This window comes from Furipterus horrens, unplaced genomic scaffold (genome assembly GCF_987537825.1).
Source record: "Furipterus horrens unplaced genomic scaffold, mFurHor1.1.pri manual_scaffold_11, whole genome shotgun sequence".
NCBI classification, from domain to species: Eukaryota; Metazoa; Chordata; class Mammalia; order Chiroptera; family Furipteridae; genus Furipterus; species Furipterus horrens.
Genome location: NW_028327181.1, coordinates 58662481 through 58686334, shown reverse-complemented (window position 1 = coordinate 58686334; position 23854 = coordinate 58662481). Strand labels below are relative to the sequence as shown.

General features: G+C 40.2%; 2 protein-coding genes and 2 non-coding genes across 14 annotated transcripts; 1 reads left to right on the top strand and 3 right to left on the bottom strand.

Annotated features, from left to right (window-relative positions):
- The first annotated feature begins 84 nt into the window (after positions 1-84).
- SRR (serine racemase) lies at positions 85-14624 on the top strand. Of its 11 annotated transcripts, none has more exons than XM_090257751.1 (10): positions 90-157; positions 4374-4600; positions 7023-7259; positions 9540-9711; positions 11023-11146; positions 11333-11436; positions 12535-12654; positions 12781-12855; positions 13330-13539; positions 13837-14624. In XM_090257751.1, exons 3-10 carry the CDS (start codon positions 7156-7158, stop codon positions 14050-14052), a joined length of 1125 nt encoding a protein of 374 aa, XP_090113877.1. In that variant the 5' UTR covers positions 90-157; positions 4374-4600; positions 7023-7155; the 3' UTR covers positions 14053-14624. The 11 variants fall into 11 exon arrangements, with proteins under 11 accessions (XP_090113886.1, XP_090113877.1, XP_090113884.1 ...); XM_090257756.1 differs by having other exon boundaries at positions 99-157; positions 4403-4600; XM_090257757.1 differs by lacking the exon at positions 90-157 and adding an exon at positions 184-243 and having other exon boundaries at positions 4489-4600.
- Positions 14026-23748, bottom strand: TSR1 (TSR1 ribosome maturation factor). Its single transcript, XM_090257763.1, has 15 exons — positions 23635-23748; positions 23350-23453; positions 22617-22836; positions 22362-22496; positions 21586-22010; positions 20641-20800; positions 20066-20223; positions 19401-19597; positions 18107-18269; positions 17657-17767; positions 16794-16926; positions 15406-15522; positions 14881-15021; positions 14702-14776; positions 14026-14571 (listed from the first exon to the last, which is right to left on the bottom strand). Exons 1-15 carry the CDS (start codon positions 23729-23731, stop codon positions 14393-14395), a joined length of 2415 nt encoding a protein of 804 aa, XP_090113889.1. The 5' UTR covers positions 23732-23748; the 3' UTR covers positions 14026-14392.
- On the bottom strand, positions 16568-16662 carry LOC149997864 (small nucleolar RNA SNORD91 family). The gene has a single exon (XR_016507358.1). It is a non-coding gene; the product is annotated as a small nucleolar RNA SNORD91 family (small nucleolar RNA).
- LOC149997863 (small nucleolar RNA SNORD91 family) lies at positions 17435-17527 on the bottom strand. Its single transcript, XR_016507359.1, has one exon. It is a non-coding gene; the product is annotated as a small nucleolar RNA SNORD91 family (small nucleolar RNA).
- Positions 23749-23854: the final 106 nt, after the last annotated feature.

Here is a 23854-nt window from a genome sequence, read left to right as displayed (position 1 = left end):
ACGACGGTGGCCGTACTGGGAGGAAAAGCTTTCAGGAGCTTAAGTGAGAAAGACAACGAACGTGGTCCTGGGCGTGGGAGGCGGGCGCAGCGCATGCGCAGAGGCGTGGTCAGGAGACGTTGAGCCGAGGCTGGAGTTGGAGGCGCGGCGCCTGGAGGTGAGGTGAAGCCCGTCTAAGTCAGGCCAGGCCGGCGGTGGAGGCGGTGGCTGCTGTCGTTGCTGTGGCGGTCATCGGGAATACTGGTACTGGTCTGGGGCTCGGGTTGACGAAGACACCCACAGTCTGACTTCCTCCACTCATCTTAGGCCAGGGTCTCCCACCATAGGCCTTTTTTGGCGGGGCCTTGAAGATCTTGTAAGAGTAATTGTTATCCCCCCGCCCCCGCCCCAAAGATGAGGAAACTAAATCCCCGAGAGCTGTACTAAATTACCTGGGTGACACAAGTCTTTTCCTTTATGGCAAAGTACATCCCCAAACCTCCTGACTTTTTCTTTAAAAAATACAGTGTAGTTGGCTCTTGCTGAGGGAAGGGTTTGTGTGGAAATAAATCAGGAGGTATTATAAGTCGGTTTGAGAATTTCTGTAGCACTGTGGATTCTTGAAAAAATTACTTTCCTGGATCTCGGGTTGATTTTTTTCCCCCCTATCTTTAAACTGTCACTGAACCAGGAGATTAGTACTTCGACTTATTGTTCACGAGCTCCTGTTCAGAACTGTGATGAAACCCCCTGTCCCAAGACTGCTGCCTTCCTCCACCTGTTGCTCCTTCCAGCCCCTCACAGGCTATTGAACCTCTACACTGTTAAATAGTTACGAATTATTCCTTAGAATGGGCCTAATAGATTTGAATGATCTCTGCCAGAACTCATTCAGTGCCTATTACGTGACAGACACTTGCCACCAGAAGGTTAAGCAGATGTAGAAATCAGTAAGATACAGGAAAAGATTCAATGGTCCAAAAGCAGGGAGTGAAATATTACTCAGCCATAAAAAAAAGCATGGATGGACCTGGAGAACATTATGCTAAGTGAAATAAGACAGAGAAAGATAAGTACCATATGATTTCACTTATATGTGGAATATAATTAATCTAGTTTATTTTATTTATGTATTTATTTATTTATTTTAATCTTCACCCAAGGATATTTTTATTGATTTCAGAGAGAGAGAGAAACATCTGTTAGCTGCCTCTCATACCCACTCCAACCAGGGATTGAATCTGCAACCTAGGTATGTGCCCTAACCGGGGATCAAACCTGCAACTTTTTGGTGTAAGGATGATGCTTCATCCAAATGAGCCACCTGGCCAGGGCAAATCTAGTTTATTTTTAAACCAGCAAAATAGAAACAAACTCAAGATACAGAGAACAGACTGACAGCTGTCAGAAGGGAGACAGGGTGGGGGTCTGTGGGGGCAGTGGGTGGTGGTGAAGGGATTAAGAAAAAAAATCATAGACTCAGACAACAGTATAGTGCTTACCAGAGGGAAAGGGGAGTGCGGGAGTGGTAGCGGGTAAAGAGGATAAATGGTGATGGAAGGAGACTTGGCTTGGGGTGGTGAACACATAATACAGTATACAGATGACATATTATAGAATTGTACACCTGAAACGTATATAATTTTATTAATGTATCCCCAATAAAGTCAATAAAATAAAGGGGAGTGATTTGAGTGGTCAGAGCAAATTACAATCTTTAAAACATAAAGAAATGGAAAGTAATGTTTAAAAACTAATTCATGTTCACATTAAAATTGGGGAGGACATTTCATTCGTTTTTTTCCATAAGATGGAAAAGTAATCTGAAGAAAACTTGTGTAAACAGGAAAAACACTGTTGCCAAATTAACTCAACAGTGTCAGTGAACTGCCCTGAGATATGCCAGAAGTTAAACCAGTTTGAGAAATTTGCCAGAACTCAGCAGGGAAGTATAATAGATAAAACTGTTAGAGGTAAGGATAGAAGATATGGAGAATGGATCCAGAAAACTAATAATCAAATATGAGCTCTAGAAGGTGATAACAGATCTGACTTAGAAGTAGCAATAATCAAAGAAATATAGAAGAAAATTTACTAAAGTGGATGGAAAATTTTGAATTTAAGATTTAAATTTGCCCTAACTGGGGTGGCTCAGTGGGGTGAGCACCGGCTTGCGAACCAAAAGGTTGCTGGTTCAATTCCTGGTCAGGGCACATGCCTGGGTTGCAGGCCAGGTTCCTGGTTGGGTGCACATGAGAGGCAATGATCCATGTGTTTCACACATCAATGTTTCTTTCCTTCTCTTTCTTCCTCCCTCCCCATCTCTTTAAAATTAAATAAGTAAAATCTTCTTTAAAAGCGATTTAAATTCGACCCTCAGATTTAAGGAGCTCATGAAATACCAGGTAAAAATAAATGAAAAGACAACCATATTTTAGACCTGTATCAAATGAAAGCTTCTGAGTTTAAAGAATTTAAATATGGCCCTGGTTGGGTAGCTCAGTTGGTTGGAGCGTTCTCCACACACACCAAGATTGTGGGTTTGGTCCCTAGTCAGGGCACACCCAATAAATGCGTAAATAAGTGGAACAACAAATCAATGGTTCTCTTGCCCCCTGCTCGCTTGCGTTCTCTCTCTCTCTCTCTCTCTCTCTCTCTCTCTCTCTGTCCTTCTCTCCTTTCCCTCTCTTCCTGTCCCTTCCTCTCTAAGAATCAATTTTTTAAAAAAGTTTTTTTAAGAATTGAAATATGTGTTGACATGGAACAGTTTTCAAGATGTTATGTTTTTAAAAAATACTAGTTGCAGAACAATACAGTGGTGAGCAAAAGTATATTTATACTTGTGAGTATGCAAAACAGTTTATTCTTGTATTATTGTGTATTAATTAATTATTGTATTTTCAACACAAACAACTGTAATCCTACTTTTACCCACCACTGTATGTAGAGTATGGGTCTGAGTGCAGCAAAACCATTTATTGCATATGTAAATTTTTTTCCAAAGATTTTATTTATTTATTTATTTTTAGAGAGGGGAAGGGAGGGAGAAAGAGAGGGAGAGAAACATCAGTGTGTGGTTGCCTCTTACACGCCCCCAACTGGGGACCTGGCCTGCAACCCAGGCATGACCGCCTCCCCCAACTTGCGCCTAGCCACAGCAGCCAGGGCTGCATATGTAAATTTCTATATAAATTATCAAAAGCTGTGAAAGAATACATACCAAAGTTTTAAAGTGGTTTTGTGGAAGAGAGTGGATTAAATGGTAGAGACTGAAAGGCCTATATATCTTCATAATGTTTTTAATTATTACAGTAGGGATTTGGTCACATTATGTGAGTAATCAAAAAAACAGCAAGGCAAATTTGGATAATAGGGGAGAGAGGAATCCAGTTTCTAAAAACAAAAATTGGACAGGTCATGATTGCCGAGCACAAAGTAGTAAAACGAGTAACAAATAACCACAAATTTAAAAAGTCTAACCACTTGGAAAATTTTTTAAAACACCAATTTTAATTAATTCATGGGTCAAAAAATAAAACTAAGATCATGTGTTCTTTAGACGTTAAGGTTAATAAAAATATTGCATGCAAAACCTATGGTTTATTTTTAAAGCAATATTCAGGTACTTTTATTATTAATTTTAAAAGAATGAAAATTAAAAGGAACATAGGAGGAAGAAATAAAATCAGAAATTAATAAGGGAAAAAGAACAGTACTTGATAAATTGAAGAACTCATTCCTCAGAAATAAAGTAAGACATTAAAATAGACACATTTCTGCCCCCCTCCCAAAAAGCTAAAGAACAGCCTCCCAGATGTCTCATAAGTAATTCAAACTTAACTCATCAAATCTCTGATTTTCCTAAAATACTTGTTTCTCTGTCAGCCTTATATCTCAATAAGAGACAAACCCAGGAGTTCTCCTTGTCTACCTCACTCCCCACATTCGATCCAATATCAGGATATGTTTCTTCTATCTCTGGAGTGGACATTTATGGAATTCCTCACCTTAATACTCCCCTTTTCATTGAAAACTGCCCCTCACTCTGAGAAATACTTTCTCCTTTTTTTTTGTCTTTCTCATTTTGTTTTTCTCACTCCCTCACTCCCTTCATTTGGTCCTGCTTTTCCCTCAGGTGCAGAAATTTAAGGCAATCATGCTATCTGGTTCACATCATCAAGGCCTTTCTCAGTTTATCCTTTTTCCCACTTACGTTCCTACCCTTCCCACTTAGGTCATCACTCTAATGTTTGAATTATGTCCTTGGATATACATATATCATTTAGTAATATATAGTGTTTTATGTATGTGTTTTAAGTGTATGTAATTGATATTGTATTATAGAAATCATTGTTTTTTTCATGTTTCTGTACATACTTCTGACTGTTGCATAGAATTGTCTTAAATGACCTCACACCCTTAGCCATTGGTCCTGGGCCAAGATGGGCCAATCAGAGTCCTTATCCAGAATTTTTTGAACTGAAACTAAGAAAGAAAAACCCTCTTCAGTGTGGAAGCCATAAAATGTAAAATACAGGAACTGTCAGCAGCCATGCATCTGCCGTGTGAAACTGATCTACAAGGAAAAAGAAGGAAACTGACATGCAAGAAAGCAGCAGAGGTGAGAAACAAGAGTCCCGGAAAATCTCAAATCCCTGGATCCAGTTGTTCTTGAAGGTCCATATCCCTGCCCTTCCCGTTGTTTAATTCTTCCTTTTGTTCCATGAGCCAATAAATCTCATCACCTTTATCTTGTGCCTAAACCAGTTCCAATTGGGGTTCTATCACTTGGAGCCAAGAGGCTTAATTATAATCTCCAAAATGGAACTTTTTCTGTGTGTCTTTCAAATTGTGGTAGGATACAAATAACATAAAACATATAATCATAACCATTTTTTTCTCATTTTTTTGTTCTTTTCATATTGTTAATCATAACCATTTTTAAATGTACAGTTCAATAGTGTTAAATACATTCACATTGTTATACAACCAGTCTTCAGAATTCTTGCAAAACTGAAACTATACCCTAATGCTATCACTTTCCTGACCTTTCCCCAGTCCTGTGGCAACTACCATTCCACTTTCTATGAATCTGACTGTTCTAGGTACTTCACATTAGTGTAATCATAAGTATTTGTCATTTTATGTCTTTTTTTATTTCACTTAGCATACTATCCCTAAGATTCGTTCATGTTGTAGCATGACTAATGTTCTGTTTTTTTAAAGCTGAATAACATTCTACTGTATGTATATATCAGATTTTGTTTACTCATTCATCTGTCAATAAATACTTGGGGTCCTGGCCAGTGTGGCTCAGTGGGCATCATCCTGCAAATCAGGTCACGGGTTTTATTCCCAGTCAGGGCGCATGCAAGAGGCAACCTTCGATGTTTCTCCCTCTCTCTTTCTCCCTCCCATCCCCTCTCTGGAAGCAATAAAAAGAAAAAAAAAATTGAGATAGTTGGGTTGCTTCCACTTTTGGCTATTGTGAATAATGCTGATATGAACCTAGATGTACAAATGTCTTTGAGACCCTCTTTGAATTCTTTTGGGTATCTACCCAGAAGTGGAATTGCTGGATCATATGATAAATCTGTTTAATTTTTTGATGAACTTACCATGCTGTTTTCCATAGCTGCACCGTTTTACATTTACACCAACAGTGCACAAGTGCTCCAGTTTCTCTGCATCCCTGCCAACACTTGTTATTTTGTTTGGTTTTTTTGACAGTCATTCTAATAGGTATAAAGTGGTATATCATTGTGGTTTTGATTTGCATTTCCCTGATGATTAGTGATTTTATTCATGTGCTCTTGGCCATTTATTTATCTTCTTTAGGAATATGTCTATTCAAGTCCTTCACCCATTTTTTATTTTTATTTTTTAAATATTTTATTTACTTATTTTTAGAGAGGGGAAAGGAGGGAGGGAGAGGGAGAGAAACATCAATGTGAGAAACATGGATCAGTTGTCTCTTGCACAGCCCCAGCCAGGGACCTGGACCATAGCCCAGGCATGTGCTCTGACCAGGAAGTGAACTGGTGACTTTTCAGTTTGCAGGACAATGCCCAACCCACTGAGCCACACCAGTCAGGGCTCACCCATTTTTTAACCAGGTTTATTTTTCCAAAATGTATCTTGAGTGATTATTTTTTTCTACCTTCACTTTCACCATCCAAGTCCCTCTTGTCTTTCATGTTGACAACTTTAACACTACTTAACTGAATTGCCTGATTCCACTGTTATCTCTTTCCTTTTCATTCACTACAATATAGCCAGAGGGATTTTCTGAAAATATGAATTCCAACATGTTACTTACCTGTTCAAAATTCTCCAATGGCATTCTATTGCTCTTAAGTAAAAAACTCCATGAGTCATGGTCCCTTATGATCTAGACCCTGCCAACTTCACTCTCATCTCTTATCACACTCCCCTTTGATCACTATTTTCAGACACATTGGCCTCCTTTTAGTTCCTGGAATAGGCCAACCCCTTTCCTCCTTAAAGCCTTCACACATGTTATTCCCTCTACCTGAAACACTTTTCTCCCTATTCTGCCCATTCATCTTATGGGTCATAACGCAAAATACATTTCTCCAGAGGACCTTACCTGAACTAAATAAGGCATCATATTATAGTGTCCTATCATAACACAGTTCCCTAGTATCACCTCTCACAATTTGTAAATACATACTTATTTTGGGATTACTTATTACAATCTTTCCACTAGATTGTAAGCTTTATGAGAGAAAAGTCTATTTTTCTAACACTATCCCCAGACCAAACAGTATCTGACACATGGAAGGTGCTCAATATTTCATGTTAGAATAAATAAATGAGTGAATGAATACCACAGATATAAAGAATACTTAGAAATATTAATATGTACAACTTTATACTAATTTTAAGCTAAATATTATTTTGCCAAAAATATGTTACTGAAATTAATTCAGGAGGTAGCAAATCTACATTAAACCAATAACTATGAAGTCACTGAAAAAGTTACCAGATAGATATTTTAAAGTTTTGTTTGTTTTTTTTAGATTTTATTTTTAAAGAGAGGGAAAGGAAGGACAAAGAGAGGGAAAGAAACATCGATGTAAGAGAGAAACATCGATGTAAGAGAGAAACATCAATCGGTTGCCTCTCGTATGTGCTCTGACCTGCAACCCAGGCATGTGCCCTGACCAGGAATCGAATTTGGCAACCGTTCGCCTTGTGGAACGACGTCCAACCAATGGAGCCACACTGGTCAGGGCTACCAGAGGGATATTTATAAGGTAAAGACAAATTACCTTTATTTGCAGATAGCATGATTATTTAGAGAATGAACTATAAAACTATTAGCTTTAACAAGATAGTTTATTAAGTATCATAGTACATGATAACTATGCAAAATTATTCGCTTTTATATACATTATCAGTAAACAATTTAAAAATCTAAGGAAAGAAATACCTCAAAAGCCACAAAAATGTACTTAGGCATAAATTTAATATCTGTACAGGAAACAAATATACTATAAAAACTTTACTGAGAAACCTAAAACAAAAAAATACTACTAAATTGGAAGACACCCATTTTTATGGATAGGAAGACTTATTTTTAAATGCCAATTACACCCCCAATTCATTTGTTTATTTCACAGTGGAATTTCTGACAACCTTGATAAAGGATTTCTAAAGTACCTTTGGTAGAATTATGTGTGAGAAAAGCCAATAAAATTTTCAAACGAATAATCAGGGAAGAACATAATAAAATGAACAACTGGAAAAGGAATTGGCAGTCTCATCAATGGAACAAGCATTAATAAAAATTTAATTTTTGATAAATGTAGCATTTCAAAGGAAAAAGATGATTCAGTCAGTAAATGGTGTGCTAAAGATTTGTGAAAGATTAAGTGGCCAGTAGATATATAGAAAAAATGTTCAGTCACTGTTTAAAGAAAAGTAAATTCAAACTACTAGACATTTCATTAAATTGACAGATAAAAATTATATTGCAAAGGTGAAGGAAAATGGACATCCTTAGAATCAGCTGTTGGGAATGTAAAATGGTATAACCTACAACTCTTGGTGATCAGTTTGGCATTGGTTACCAAATGTCTTAAGAGTGTGCATGTCTTTTGATGCAAAATACCATTTGGTGAAATTACCCAAAGCATGTATGGAGATGCACAACGATCTTGCAACAAGGCTATTCATTACATCATTATTTATTATTGCCAAAACAAAAACAAACATGCTCAACAATAGTTATGTAAAGCTATGGGGTTTTTTCCTTCTTAAAGAAGTAGTAGTAATCAATTTTCAAAGTTGCATAAGCCCTGGCTGGGTAGCTTAGTTATTTTAGAGCATCATCTCAATACACCAAGGTTGCGGGTTCCATCCTTGGTCAGGGCACATACAAGAATCAAGCAATGAATAAGATAACAAAACAATATTTCCCTACTTCTCCCTTCCTCTCTAAAAGCAAAAAGTTTTTGAAAAGTTTCATAAATATACCTATTGATAAGCAAAAGATTCATAGATATTCAAAATAATGTCTGGGGGTAAGAAAAAGGTTACCAAGCCTGTCAAAGTTTTGTTTGCGTATATATGTCAGTCTAGAAAGATAAACACCAGAGCTTAGAGAGCAATTGTCTTTGGGGAGGAAGCAGATTAAATTCTGTTTTTCTGTTGAACATGAATTGCTTTTGTTTGTTAATAAGGAAAAACAAAGAGTAACTATGGTTAAAGGCTACAATAAAAGTAGTGAAAATGGAAGTATAATGCAGTTATTGAAAACTATAATTATGAAAACTTTGAAGAAACTGAGCCAAATGGAGGAGTAAACAAAATGTTATTTTTGCTTTGATTTTAACTGTCATGTATGTATGTTGACGAAAATGGAAACAGAAAATAAGCATAATTTATTAAGATGATAGGACTGTAGGAAATTTTTCCCATTGTTACTTTCTTAAAATAAAAATTTATAGCAGATTTTGAATGCAGTTCATTACAATGATGAAAATGTAGAGACCAGTGGCAGTCAAGAGATAGAGGTATGGGTAAGGGGTGAAATTTAAGCCTTCCATAGTCATCACCAATTACTTCCCATAAAGGTTCATCAGAAAAAACAACATATTTACTAAGAAACTCAGCTTCAAGACAAGTTCCCTTCTATACAAAGATTCTGCAGCCCTGGTAATGGAGACAGTTCCCTCATTAACACCATAGGCTCCAGGTCTATTTTCCTATGTTAGGCATTTTCTTGTATTCTTTAAATATTTTTTTAGAGCAGTTTAAGGTTCATGTCAAAGTTGATCCAAAGGTAGAGATTTCCCATAAGGCCCCCGGCCCCAACACATGTATAGCCTCTCCCATTATCAACATCCCTCACCAGATAGATACATTTATTACAGTTGAATTTGTATTAACACATTACCATCTAAAGTCCATAGTTTACATTGTAGTTAACCCTTATATATCCTATGGATCTGTGTTTTGCATTTTCAAGACCTTTTCAGTGAACACATTGTTTCAGACTTTGCTTTTACCCCTTCTTTATTCCTGGGTTTCAGAACAATGTGTGCTCAGTACTGCATCTCCTTTGCTGACGTTGAAAAAGCTCATGTCAACATTCGAGATTTTATCCACCTCACACCAGTGCTGACAAGCTCCATTTTGAATCAACTAACGGGGCGCAATCTTTTCTTCAAATGTGAAATCTTCCAGAAAACTGGGTCTTTTAAGGTAAAAACCCCTTATGATAGTGAGTCATATATTAGAATATGAATTAATATTTTTATAGCTGAAGGGTTGTAGTTTTCCTTTGATCAAGTTCTGTTACTTAGCATCAGCTGTTGACAAGCCACGTTTACACAATCTCAGAATTGCTTATAATTAGGGTGATATAATCTACTGACTGAACTAGGACATGAGAATGAAAGAGGGAACTTTTAATGAATAAACGGAGACGGCAGACATCACTCTGGACTGTTGCAAGACAAATGGGCAAGTGTGGTCACTATCCCCAGGTTTAAACACTCACTTTGTGCCAACTTGCTACTTGTTGTTACCTTGTGAATATGAAAGGTTTAAACCTAGCTAAATCCTCACAATCTTTTAATACAAAGTATGTCAGTGCCTTTCCTATGCAAAAAGACAGACATATGTTGTTGATTCATTACCTGAATTTTCTAACCATTATTAAGCTTTTTAAAGATCCTTTCAGGTAAAAATCTTAAAGCTGCACTTAATACTGTCCTGAGAGGTGTTAGTACCTGTGAAGTGCTGGCTCTAGGACTTCAGGAATCTACCTTTTCTCCCACCCAGGAATTGAGTTTTTATACAACAAAAAAACTCTCCGTTCTCTTACCGTTTGCTTCTGCCATGGTTTATTAGGCATATATACAGTAGGCCTTGCAGGGGAAGACAGGCTGGTCAACAGTAGGTTTATGGGACGTGTCTTCAGAGAGATACAAAGTGCCATGAAAGAACAGAGAATGAAGCGACTAATTTTGCCTGGGACATCAAGGAAGTTAACAAGGTGATGTTTGATCCAAGTTTCGTAAGATGAGTACTTTTAACCAGATCATGGAGTTGGGGGGAAAAAGTGCAGGTAGAGGTACGTGCCTGCTCAGAGGTACAGGAGTGTGAGCTTACATAGTAGGAAGGAAACTAGAAGCAACTCAGGACGGCTACAACAGTGACAGAGGCAGTAGATGTGTTTGAAAGGCTGCACACAACTTGCATGGAATTTGTACCAAAAAAAGGTAAAGAAAAAGATAACGTTTGTGTTTAGAAGATCACTTTCATCATCTACTGGAAATATTAGGTGAGAATGATCCTTAAGGCAGGCTCAGTTGAGGTTTGGTAACTTGAGAAACAAGGCCTCACCAAGGTCGTGGCAGAGACATACGTGAGATGTTTAGGAAGTAGAAGTGGTAAGATTTAGTGATGGACTGAATGTGCAATGTTAGGAAGAGAAAATCTAGTAAAGCTCCTTGGTTTTTTGAGAAGAAACTTTAATCAAATACATAAATTTCACTTTCCTTTTTCTAGATTCGTGGTGCCCTTAATGCAATCAGAGGTTTGATTCCTGCCACTTCAGAAAAGCCCAAAGCTGTTGTTACTCACAGCAGTGGAAATCATGGCCAGGCTCTTGCTTATGCTGCCAAATTGGAAGGTACTTGACTGATTTCTCAGGGTACTAGGTAGGACCATTAGAGAAGTAGGAAAGTATCCTTACTATCAGGGAGATTGATAGCTGTGGGAAGTAAATATGAGCCCCTATCTGATTACAAGTAACTGAACAGGAACTTCTAAGTTCTCCAGATTTGACTAATTAAATAAATGTATTTCTCCATCTCAGGAATTCCTGCTTATATTGTGGTGCCTCAGACAGCTCCCAAGTGTAAAAAGTTGGGAATAGAAGCCTATGGAGCCTCTATAGTGTACAGTGAGCAGAGTGATGAGGTGAGGAAGAGCCTGTTCAGTAACAGCTTCACAATTTTCACTGTCAAATGAAACTTCGTACCTTATTGGGTCCTTCTCACTCCCCTCTGTTTCCTCTTTTTCCCTTTTGTTTCCTCTTTTTCTCTATAAATATTAGCGGGCCCAACCTTTTCTCTATCTATATTCACTCAGATGATCTTACTACTCATAGTTTAAAATACTGCCCACCACATGCTAACTCCAGCCTTGACCTTTGACCTTTGCCCAGATTTGTATATCCAAAAGCTACCTGTGTTCCCACTTGTCTAAACCCAAAATGATCTTAGGCACCTTATACTGCTCATCTTCCAGTTTTCCCCATCTCAGTAAATGGCAACTTTAACCCCTCTGAGTTGCTAAAAAGAAAAAGTTGGAGTCATCTTGATACTTCTTTTGCACCCCATATCCAAATCTTAGTCCTACTTTCGAAGTATTTCCATAACCCAACTACTTCTGACAACCCTACCACTACCATGTAGATTCAGAAGCCTCCTAACTGGTCTTTCGTTCCCACCCTTGTCCTGTCTGTTTTCAAAGAGCAACCAGATGCATCTGCTTAGTAAGTTACCTGTCCTGTCAGTTCAGCATCCTCCAGTGGTTTTCAAAGTTCTTCTGATCATCAAAGGCCTAAATGAACTGGCCCATTTCCTCTCTGATCTGTTATTCTCCCCTAAACATCCCATGCGAGCCACACTCAGCAGTTTCTCAGAAAGGCCAAGCACTCCTACTTTCTAGTCTTCGCCTTTAGAATTCTTTTCCCTGGAATATTCTGGAGAGCCGCAGGACTGATTCACATCGATTAAAATATCACTTTACCAGAGGCCATTCCCAAGTACCCTGTATAAATTAACTTTTCTCCATAGCACTTAGACAGACCATATATTTACTTATATCCCACTCCTCCCCACCATATTAGAACGTAACTCCCTTGAGCATAGGGACTGTTTTGTTCAGTTACAGCCCCAATGCCCAAACACTGTCAAAAAAGTAGATGGCCAATAAAGTGTTAAATGACTATTCTAACTTGTTGGAAACTCTTACTAAATACAAATCAAGCAAGCTAAATTAATGTACTTTCAGTCCAGAGAAAATGTTACAAAACGAATTATGGAAGAAACAGAAGGCATCATGGTACATCCCAACCAGGAGCCTGCAGTGATAGCTGGGCAAGGGACAATTGCCATGGAAGTGCTGAACCAGGTAAGCCTAGTCAGTTCTTGAGCAACTGGCAAGTCTGATGTTTGGCTGTAGAATCGACTATTTAATATGCACATAAAAATTGGTTTTTAATAGACCTATTTATACTTTATATTCTTCTCACTAAAGGTTCCCTTGGTAGATGCACTGGTGGTACCTGTAGGAGGAGGAGGAATGGTTGCTGGAATAGCAATTACAGTTAAGGTGAGAAAACAACTTCTGGAAGACTCCCCACTTTAGGCACAGAGGATTTTATTTCCCATCATAGTACATTGTGGTACTTACTTAACATTTCTCCTAAATTGCTGTTCCTTCCCATCATTTCTTAGCACTTGGGATGGAAAGCCCTTCTCTGCCTCACTACCCTTTTCTTAATCTGTAACTTTACACGCAAAAGCAATTATGAGTGGCACCCTATCACAGTCCTTTCCCTGAAATCCTCCTCACCCAGTCAGGGGCTACTGTTTTCCCAAGTTACCAGTAGAAGCAGATGTGATCTAGGCAACTGAAGGCTATTATTGGGCATACAATTTAAAAGTGCTTTAAGGCCATGTTTTCATTACATTGTCACAGAGAAGGCTCTTACTTGGTCAGAGATGTGTTACCTGTACTGCCTATTTTACTACAGGTAAAAAACACTGTGGCCAGTGGTGAGATGTCTAATATTCCTCTTCCCAGGCTCTGAGACCTAGTGTGAAGGTCTATGCTGCTGAACCCTTGAATGCAGATGACTGCTACCAGTCCAAACTGAAAGGGGAACTGACCCCCAATCCTCATCCTCCAGAAACCATAGCAGACGGTGTCAAATCCAGCATTGGCTTAAACACCTGGCCTATTATAAGGGACCTCGTGGATGAGGTCTTCACTGTCAGAGAGGATGAAATTAAGGTGAGGCTCCAACAGTAAAGAAAGTAACAAAAGCATGGAGTAACTTTGTAAGCAAAAGATACTTCTTTTGCAAGTAGTAACTCATCCACTGGGGACTGGACGTGGTGGGAGGGTGGCCTAGATATTGGGACAACCCTCAACAGTAGCAGAGTTAGAATGAAAAAAACAGCTCTTCATTGGCAAGCATGTATGTATGTATATACATACATGTATCAATTAGGCTTTAATTGAAAAGGCCCACCAACTAGGCTTTCCTCCTCCCATTTCACTAATTCCTACTCCCTTCTCTACCAACAGTATGCAACCCAGCTGGTGTGGGAGAGGATGAAACTGCTTATTGAACCTACAGCTGGTGTTGGAGTGGCTGCTGTTCTGTCTCAGCATTTTCAAACAGTTTCCCCAGAAGTAAAGAACATTTGTATTGTGCTCAGTGGTGGAAATGTAGACTTAACCTCCATAACTTGGATGAAGCAAACTGAAAGGCCATTTCCTTATCAATCCATTTTTGTTTAATTTATCCATAAGGAAGAAATGGGATTCAAGTGTCTCCAGACACGTGTTAATTTTGTTTCCTAGTCACTGTTAACTTACCATCTTACCCTCTTAAACAGCTTTCAAAATCCTAATGGAGAGTGGGTATTTCAGTAAGACTTAATAGTTTTTTGGATGAATTAGTAATCAAAAAACATCCATACATAACTGAGACACCTTTAAAGCCAAGAAAAACCTTTTGTAATAAGGGACAGCAGACTTCCAGGCTAAGGAAGAAAACACAAATTGCCCAATCACACAACCTGTAGGTTCCCATCCCTAGATTACTAATTAGCAATGAGACAGAATCCCACTGAATCCATCACTCCAAGTCCATTTCTGGTACCTTTGAAGAAATCTCACTTTTCACCCAAGGTACTGGTTCTGGTACATATGGATCATAAGTCCATTTGGGAAAAACTCGTTTATAGAGGTTCATCAGTACCGTATCCTGAGATTTTAGCTTCCCATCAAAACTGCACTTCATATGACCGTGAGTACCTAGAAAGAAAATACAGCAAGCTGGTCAAATTAAAATAAAAAATTTTAGTGTTGGTTGTCTACCCCAACAGTCATTTAGTAGTAGCACTGCGAAAATCTAGATCAGGTTCCAAATGCCATGTTCTCTTACCTACAGGCTCCTTGATATGTCCCCTGCGGCCCCACTTTGTTCTTAGTTCCACGGGTTTAAACCACAGCACATCCTCTTAGAATCAAACATATAGAAGACCAAGATATGACATTTACCCACAAAATGTAAACCCAACCCTCACCCCACAAACTCAATCAGATCCCAACCTTCATACTTACCTCTGTTGAAGAACATGTAACGCACTACTGCCTTCTTAGTAAAAATTTTGAAAGGATGACCACTCAGAACAACTCTCTTGATGATCATCCTGTCTGGATCCACTGACAATAGATGGCCTGTGGCAATGAGGCTGTGCATTCCTAAAGGGCAAAAGTAGAGGAGCAGGAGTCTACAGGCCAAAGCACTTATTGCTCCAGTCCATTTAAAGACCTATGAAAGATCTTAGAGAAATGTTAAAGTATGGATGTACTATGCTGCCTTCCTGGGTCCATGGCAAATATCACTAAGTGATATTCCTGCTGAGCCTGTCTCCAGAACCTGTCCTAAATATAGCACTCTGAGCAGCCTCTACCAGTGAGCTCAAGTTTGCAAGCAAGATCAAACCCCATTTGTCATCCCTGCCTTAGACCCACTGTGAGGGCTAAGATTGGGATATTCTGAAAACTATCAGACCTAAATACAGAAAAATGTATTAAGTCAATTAGGGACCTGTTGGTCTATTTACCTCTATGAACTCAACTTACCGTTGCCATTCTGTTTGAAAAGCAGCACAGATGCTGGAGGAAAAGTGATTGGGGCATACACTGTCACCACCAGGGCCATGTCGGCAGTCAAGAATCTCTGCAACTTATGTTTATCCGCTGCCATAATAAAGGTTAAAAAATAATCAAAAACATTTTAAGGAACCATAGGTAATCCAGAGGCCTGTGAAAAGCTGTATTTCTGCAACTTTTATATCCAAGGCAACTTGTGTTTCTTTATACCACTAGTTCTCAAAATATTTTCCTGCCTCAACATACCTGAAAGATACAACCCAACCCTATCACAGTGATTTTTCAACTGGAGACAGAATCTTGGAGCCTGGACTATATTTTCAACTTGAAAAAGTTATCCAGTGCTGTAATACATACCACCCCTACCTCATTTGAGAATCAATGCCTGAGCATATGTCCACTAATTCAACAGCTCTTAGCTAGTGAGGGTTGGCAAGCATTTTCTATAAAGGGACAGACAGTAAATATTTTAGGCTTTGTAGCCATACAGTTTCTGTTCCAATTACTCAACTCTGTCACTATAGCACAAAAACAGCCAAGACAATTTTTTTTTTTTAAACAAGGCAAAACTGTGTTCCAACTTTACAAGCAGTGAGACAGACTTGGCCCTAGGGCCATACTTTGCTGACCTCTGATCTTGGGGACTATCTGGAGCTTCTGTTTTTACCTTCAATGAAACCCTCCTCCTTATTCAATACTAAAGTATAGGGAAATAAAATATTTTAAGGGAAAGAAAAGTTAATCCCTCATTTAGACAGCATAGCTGTGAGAACAAAAATTACCCGGAGCTCCCATTAATAGTGCCTTCATCATCTCTGGCCATTGCTGAGCTAAGAGAGTATGGATGATGTTCATCAGTCCCCAAGTTAGTACAAAACCTCTTCCCACTCCTAATATGTAGTATGATAATTTTTGCCACAAGTGTCCCTGGTCACCACTCTCCAAACGCTCATCCAGTCTCAAAATCTCAGCAATCACACATCTCCTGCTTCATCCAACTCTGGGTGACCTGCTAGCCTTCACCAACACTGCCCCTGGCGTTATCAGATGCCAGGGGCTCCATACTTTTGAGACACCATTGTTAAAAAGCCATCAACTCTTGAATAAAAATCTACTTTTGAACAAATACTCGTGGCAGAGAAGCCTTAGCACCACAAAGAAGTTACGTCCCTGGGATGCTTCAGACAGGTTCAGACACTTTGAATAAATACATCATTGGCTCCTAAGAGTACTGAAAATGCCTCTACCCCAGAGGCCTAGAATTTGAAAGTGTGTACTCTCTACCTCCCCACCAATAGTTGCAATCCCCCCAAAAACAACAGGGTACACAAGAACCCAGAAGGGTCCCCACTACTTACCTGCAGTGTGCTGAGAAAATAAAGGGGAGGCTCGGAAGCGCCTGACCCCACAGTGGAAGATCAGCTCCTCTTTTGCTTTCACAGGTTCAGTGTTGCCAGGATGCCGACTTACTACCATATTCAGTACTGACATCTAGGGACCAAGGAAGAAAGAGAGAACTTCATATCTAGAACAGCTTAACCTGAAAGAAGGCAAACAAAACTAACAGATTAAGATTCACTCTAAGAGCTGACGATGTTAATTTATGGTGTAATACAGATGATGAGACACGGATTCATTCATCTTTTACCTCCACCAACAACTGGCATGTGAGCCAAACATAGGCTGGTTTTAAGAGCTTTCAGGTACCCTTCTGTACTAATTGACATTCACATGTCTAACATGCAAGAGCTCAACATCTGCCACATGGTCAGTGACTTCAAGCTACTAACTCACCACACACCTCAAAACCACACTCATTCAAGCCCCTTCTCTTCCTCAACCCTTACTCCCACTGACCAAAGGCCAGAGCTCTCACATGCACTCCAACCTACCTGACTGCTGGCCATCAAGAGAAAGGAGATCTACACCTTGGCATAAACCCTCTTTATTTTTAAGGCTGCCACCCTTGCTTAAAATCTGATCTGACAAATATAATTACCTCAAGAGAAGTCTCAGCACCACGCAGGTTGCATCACTGACATGCTTCAGACAGGTTCAGACATGTTGGGTTAAACCATCATTGACTTCTCCGTCACCATGATTCCTAATCCTAACAGCATATTTTTCACATCCCAGTGACCAAAATGTCAGTCATAAATAACACTTTAGACTGTCAAAACTGGTCAGGTCTCATAACTCCCATTTCCCACAAGATACTAACCTTCTGTTCGTGAGGTAGTAAAGAAAACGCAATCAAAGGTGCTCCTCGTTTGAAGTGCTCAACCACAGAGACAGGTACTTCAGATACGTGAAGTGTGACATACCAGCCAACCTGCCAGAAGAAAGCAGGAAACGATCACAGTTACCCTTAAGGCCTCAATAATGACGAAACATTTCTCCAAGTATGTTTAGTCTCATACTACCCCAAAGCCAACCCTCACCCTTCAAAACTGCCTTTCACAGATGCCTCAACTATCCAGATTAAACTTGTTTAGCATTTCTGATACCTCTTTGCTCCCAATATCACTCTTATCAATGACTTGGTGGCACCTCTAGTTCAGCTTCGGGCAGCACAAAACTAAGTAAGGTACTACTGTTGCCAAGAGGAGCAAAGGGGCGGGGCACCTTGGCAAACGAAAGCAAAGGAAGGTCAATAAGGGAAGGCAGATACCTCAGCTCCTTCAACCTCTTTTTCCTCGATTCCTTTAAAGATGCGTTTCCTGGTATTAGTAAAGTTTTGAAACTGAAAGATCCGAGCATAATCTCGAGGAAGGTTTTCCTTAGGATCCCATGGAGATGTGCGGAAGCTCTTGAGGCCTCTGTATTTCTGAAATCTAGAACATGGGAGATTTTAAAGAAATTATTGTCAAATTTATATGGTACTACTTACCCTTTCACTCAGGTCAATAATATGGCTAAGGACCTAACTTAACTCTTATCACTATCTCTCAAGATAACTGAATAGCTTAAATCAAGATCACACTCCAAAACAGTTTTTAACAAATATTTCAGAATCAAACCCAAACTTCTCACTGACAAAGGACAAGGTATTTACGTTGGCTCTCCAGTACCTATCAGGGGAATGGCTCCTTGACCTGAGGAACATGGTCCTTGATAAAACGCTTACTTCTCTAACATCCAACAAACTCCCTGGGTTTAGTCAGACTGACTCCCAGAGCAGAAATGATCATTCACACCTTCATGCTTTATTTTTGTGGGTCCACCCAAACTCCCCCATATCTCCAAACACTATATACTTCAACTGAGTATTAGTTCACAAAGGAAGTATTTGCTAATTAATCTTAGTATTTCTCATTCCCTAAAGTATCGTAACATTATTAGTCCCTAAAGCAGTGGTTCTCAACCCTCCTAATGCCGTGACCCTTTAATACAGTTCCTCACGTTGTGGTAACCCCCAGCCATAACTAAAGCATAGTGATTAATCACAAAAACAATATGTAATTATATATGTGTTTTCCGATGGTCTTAGGTGACCCTGTGAAAGGGTTGTTTGACCCCCAAAGGGGTCGCGACCCACAGGTTGAGAACTGCTGCCCTAAAGTATTGTTAACCATCTATACTACATAGGCCAGAACTTGATAACACGTTACTGTTTTCTGTATGTATGTCTTATCTTCCCATATAAAACATTAGCTCTTCAGAAGCAGAACAATGTTTTTCTTTTCTTTTTGAGATTTTATTTTATTTTTGGGAGAGAGAAAGAAAGGAAGAGAAACACTGATAAGAGAAACATCCTAAGCGCCCCACCTGGGGACCTTGCCCACAGCCCAGATAGGTGCCCTGCCTGCGAATAGAACCGGCAACCTTCCTCTTTGTGGGAGGATGCCCATCCAACTGAGCCATACTGGTCAGGGCTGTTTTTCTTCTTTTGCATCACACTGACATACCCTGAGCCATATACATTTTAAATTAAAATGTACTGATTGATCTTAGACTTGACTAACCGAATTCTAGCAGCCACATCACGGGGGGTATCTACTTCATCTGGAAACATCTCTTCCAGTCTTTCTTGTTTATATTTCTCCAGCATTTTTTCCTCGGCATCTTCATCTACTTTCTCGTCATACAGATCATCATGCACAGACTCTCCTATAGTCATAGTTTCACATTCCTCCTCTTCTGCCTCTTCACTACTCTCATCCTGTGGAATAAGATTAGTTTCAGAAGAAACCCACACCTATATCTACCTTAAAAGCCATAAAGCTAAGAATAACATAATTTTATTAGACACCCATCCCAAACCATATCAATTCTAAGAGACTCAGTTATAAAATAAGTCTCATTTCTGACAACTACAAAAACCACACACATACCTCAAGGTCAGGATTGCACTTTGCCTTGGATTTGGGGCTGTATACAGAAGTGGCCTATGGGACCATTTTCTTTTTAAAATATTTTATTTATTATTTATTTTTTAGAGAGGGAAAGGGAAGGAGAAAGGGAGAGAAACATTGATGTGCAAGAGATACATGGATTAATTGCCTCTTGCACGCCCACAACCCAGGCATGTGACCCTACTGGGAATCGAACCGGCAACAGAAATTTCCGTTTGCAGGCCAGCACTCAACCCCCTGAGCCACATCAGCCAGGGCCAGGACCATTTTCTTACCTGAGATTCCTCTTCCATGAAATCCTCATGTTCTATATCATCATATTCATCTCCTTCCCCACCACTTGCGCCATCCTCATCCAAAATCCATTCAGCTTGGTAACTGGATGTTCCTCTGGGAACCTTTTTTACCACCTTGGAACTTTCTTTCAAGAAATCTGTAAAAGCCCAAACAAGTTAAATAAATTATATACCTCCTTTCCCCTACCACTTTGGGTATCCTCACCTAAGCAAGACACTAGAAACTCTAGCAGACATTATGAGTAAAACAGACTACTACCAAATTTATTTCAGTGCCTCAAAACTAGCAATACTTACACAACTAAATAAACCTTGCAATGAATCCAAGTGGTTTATCTGTTCATTAGAAAACAATAACAAGTGATTTTGAGAAGTAGAGCAAAGCTGTATCCAATGTTTGCTTAGTGCAAACATTACAGGATTTAGGGGTGAGAAGAGACAGACCTCCAAATACATCCTCATCCCACTCTATAGGGTCCTGACTGAGCAGCTAAATGAAACCCACAATTTCAGGCCAGATGAACTATTGTACAAACAAGCTTGCCATTACCGACCATTTGCCTCACTCAGCTCCTCCTCAGTGGGCCAGGTTTGCTCCCCTTCCATTGGATCTGGGATAACCTCTGTTTGCAAAGATTCTTGTCTATCAGGGTCTGCTTTCATTAAGACCTTAAGGTCTTCCTCCATATCAGCTACAGCATCCGCAGTACAAATCTAAAAACCAAAAGCAGATGATGGTCAAACGTTAATCAAAAATCTATGAAATCTAACACAGTAACCAGAAATATCCAAAAATAACATAGTCCTCAAGTAGAAGATGAATGAAATAAAATGAAACAAAGCCAAAACTTGTCGAGTTTTTGCAAATGGTTCTATATCCTAGCATTTTAAGTCTACTCGTATACCTCTGCTTGGCTCTTGAGGCTTTTCATAATCTGGCCCCACTCCTTCCCATTTATTACATACTTTACTCCTCCCCATCATGCTGATTTCTTCAGAGTTCAAAGAAACCCTTTGATCCATCATTACACTAGGTTCATGTTGTCTCTATGTTCTAGGATAAATTTTCATCTCTCTAAAACTCATAAATCCCATTTATCCTCTCAACACCTGGCTGAAGTCTGATCTCTGTGGCGCTTGTTAGTCTACTTTCTCAACTCCCATGACAGATCTATATCTCACCCACAGTTTCTTAATCTTCACGTGTGTTTGCCACTCCCCCCTCCCCCCCAAATCTAATTGTCTGAGAAAAGAGACTACATCTTGTGTCTTCTATAAACTCAGAGCCAACTACTGCGTAAGGCATCTACAGTGTTGGATAAACATGTAACACAGCAACGTATTTCTGGTTGACTAGTGCCTTACCTCAAACTAGCAGTCACCTCTAGGGACTAGGGTAGTTGTTTAGGCATACAGACTACCTTCTCTGAAAGTAGTTCCCATCCTATACCAGCTTACACATGAATCTACAATACAGTCACTACAAATATCAATCTTACCTCCATTGCCATGCCTGGGTTCTTTTGGGATTTGATCACTCTAGGATTTAAAGGGAAAGGGTCCACAGGGGCATCTATCTGTCTCATCTGAAAATCACCATGTCCAATGATATGCAGCAAGCTATTTACATCCATAGTCTGTCCCCGAACATAGCCTGTGATTTTCAAGGTTCCCACCAAGTTATTCTCTTCATTAGGCACAAAGGCAGCATCATGAGCAAAGAGGTAGGTCCGCCGATCTCGAAAAGCAAGATGCCGTTGCTTTTGGTTAGCCAACTGCCTGAGCAGCATCCCTGCCTCCTGTTGAGTGTCTAACAAAAGGAGTTTGTCATCTGGAAAGCGCTTCTCCACAACTTTACTTAGCTTCTTTCTGGCATCAATTTGTTTCTTCAGTGGGAGGCCAGAAATCCCCTGGATTGCCAATGCTGTGAGCAAAGGAGAAAAAAATTTCATGACCTCTAGCTTCACTACATGAAAATTCCCCAAGCAAGTTCACAAACAAGTTTACAAACAAGCTAACAGCTGTGTGTCTAGAGATCACTGGGAAACCCAACACTCAGCTACCTAAAGAAATTACACAATAAAACCAAACTTTATACTCTTCTTCCTCTGGGCAAAGGGTAGTCCAGAAATAAAAAGGCACCTTGTACAAAATAATATTGAATGTAAACTATAATTGGAAAAAAAAATTTTAAGCACCTTGAAGCAAATTATAGGTGCACAATAAATGGCTATTTCACTTCTTTCATGGCCTCCAATATTCCCAAATCACTTACTATAGGTGGGAAGGCCCTGAGCAAAGAGGCAGGAAAGGCAATAATCCCCAGTGCTGTCCCAACCTTCTAGTGGGTCAAGGAGGAACAGGATGGTATCAGCCACTTTTGCCAAGTCTAGCACAGTGTGCAGATCGCCTAGAGATAAGACAAAGTCAGTAGAAAGAGGTGGTCAGTTGGTCAGTACTAGCATAATAACAACAAAAAAAAGCTACCACTCTTCAATACATAATGATAGGAAATACTGTACACTCTAACCTGGCCTTGCAGATGTGAAAAACCATCGATGTTTCAAGACGGGGCATAACAGCATAAAGCTGTTGGTGCTTCCCCATTCATTGAAGTGTACTGTTCCAGTGTCCCTATCCTGAAGCAGCCGAAAGGCATCTGGCAGTGAAATCCTGTTGTGCAGGGGCACCACCAGTACCTGATGAGGAGGGCCATCCTTGCTGCCCAGCTGTCTCTTCTCTGCTAAAACCTGAAGATAGAAAGGACCAGAGAACATTTCAGTGTTTCAGTACTTCGTTCCAGTACTGCCTTTCCAACAGCATCTCTCTTGTAAAACGGAGGTATATCAAGGAGGTGGGCAGAAGCTCGGACCAAAGCAAAGAATGCTCTAGCATGAGTCCTAGACCTGCACACTGAGATGTGCTCTAGGCTTACTCTCCATCTTCTGTCCCTTCCCAGGGTCATAGTTTCTTATTTATTTACTTTTAGAGAGAGGAGAAGGGAGGGAGAAAGGGAGAGAAACATCGATGTGTGAGAGAGATATCAGCTGCCTCTCACACGCCCCCAACCGGGGACATGGCCGCAACCCAGACATGTGCCCTGAGTGGGAATCCCACGGGACCTTTCCGATCGCGGGCCAGCGCTCAAGCAAGCCACTGAGCCACACCAGCCAGGGCCCCGGGGTCATATTTTCTAGTTCGAGGCATTATCCGCCTAAAACGATTGTGAAGCCACACCATTCCCCAATCCCTGCTTCTCTCACCGCCTCCTTCTTCTGCTTTCGGAGCTGGCCGGCGCGGTGCCTCTGGTCTACCCTGCTGAGCTCCTTTTTCACCTTCTTACTTAGACTTTTCAGTGGTAGACGGCCTGGAGGGAGATCACAAAGGGTTTTTGCGCAGGGCACCAGAAGAAGGTCAAGAAAGGGAACCTCTTCCCACCCATCTAGAGCTTTTAAGCTTGATCCAGGCCGGAGTTAGGAGTTGAGTCTCCGCATGAAGTAGTTAAAATCAACTAAGAAGCCCACCTTCCTCCAACCCTATAGTCTCACCCTTGCCGTCCCGCTGCGCGGATCCGCGACCCCGATGCCGCCCGCCTTTGTGAGCTTTATTCTGCTGCTTCAGGGGACCAGACCGGTGGACCGCCATATTACCGTTCACGTGTACCAAATCAGCACCACTTCCGGTCCGGACCGGGCACTTCCGGTCCCCTCCTTGGGGGCGTGTCCTCCCCGTGGCGGGGCCGGGAATCCGCTTCTCTTCACACGAGGG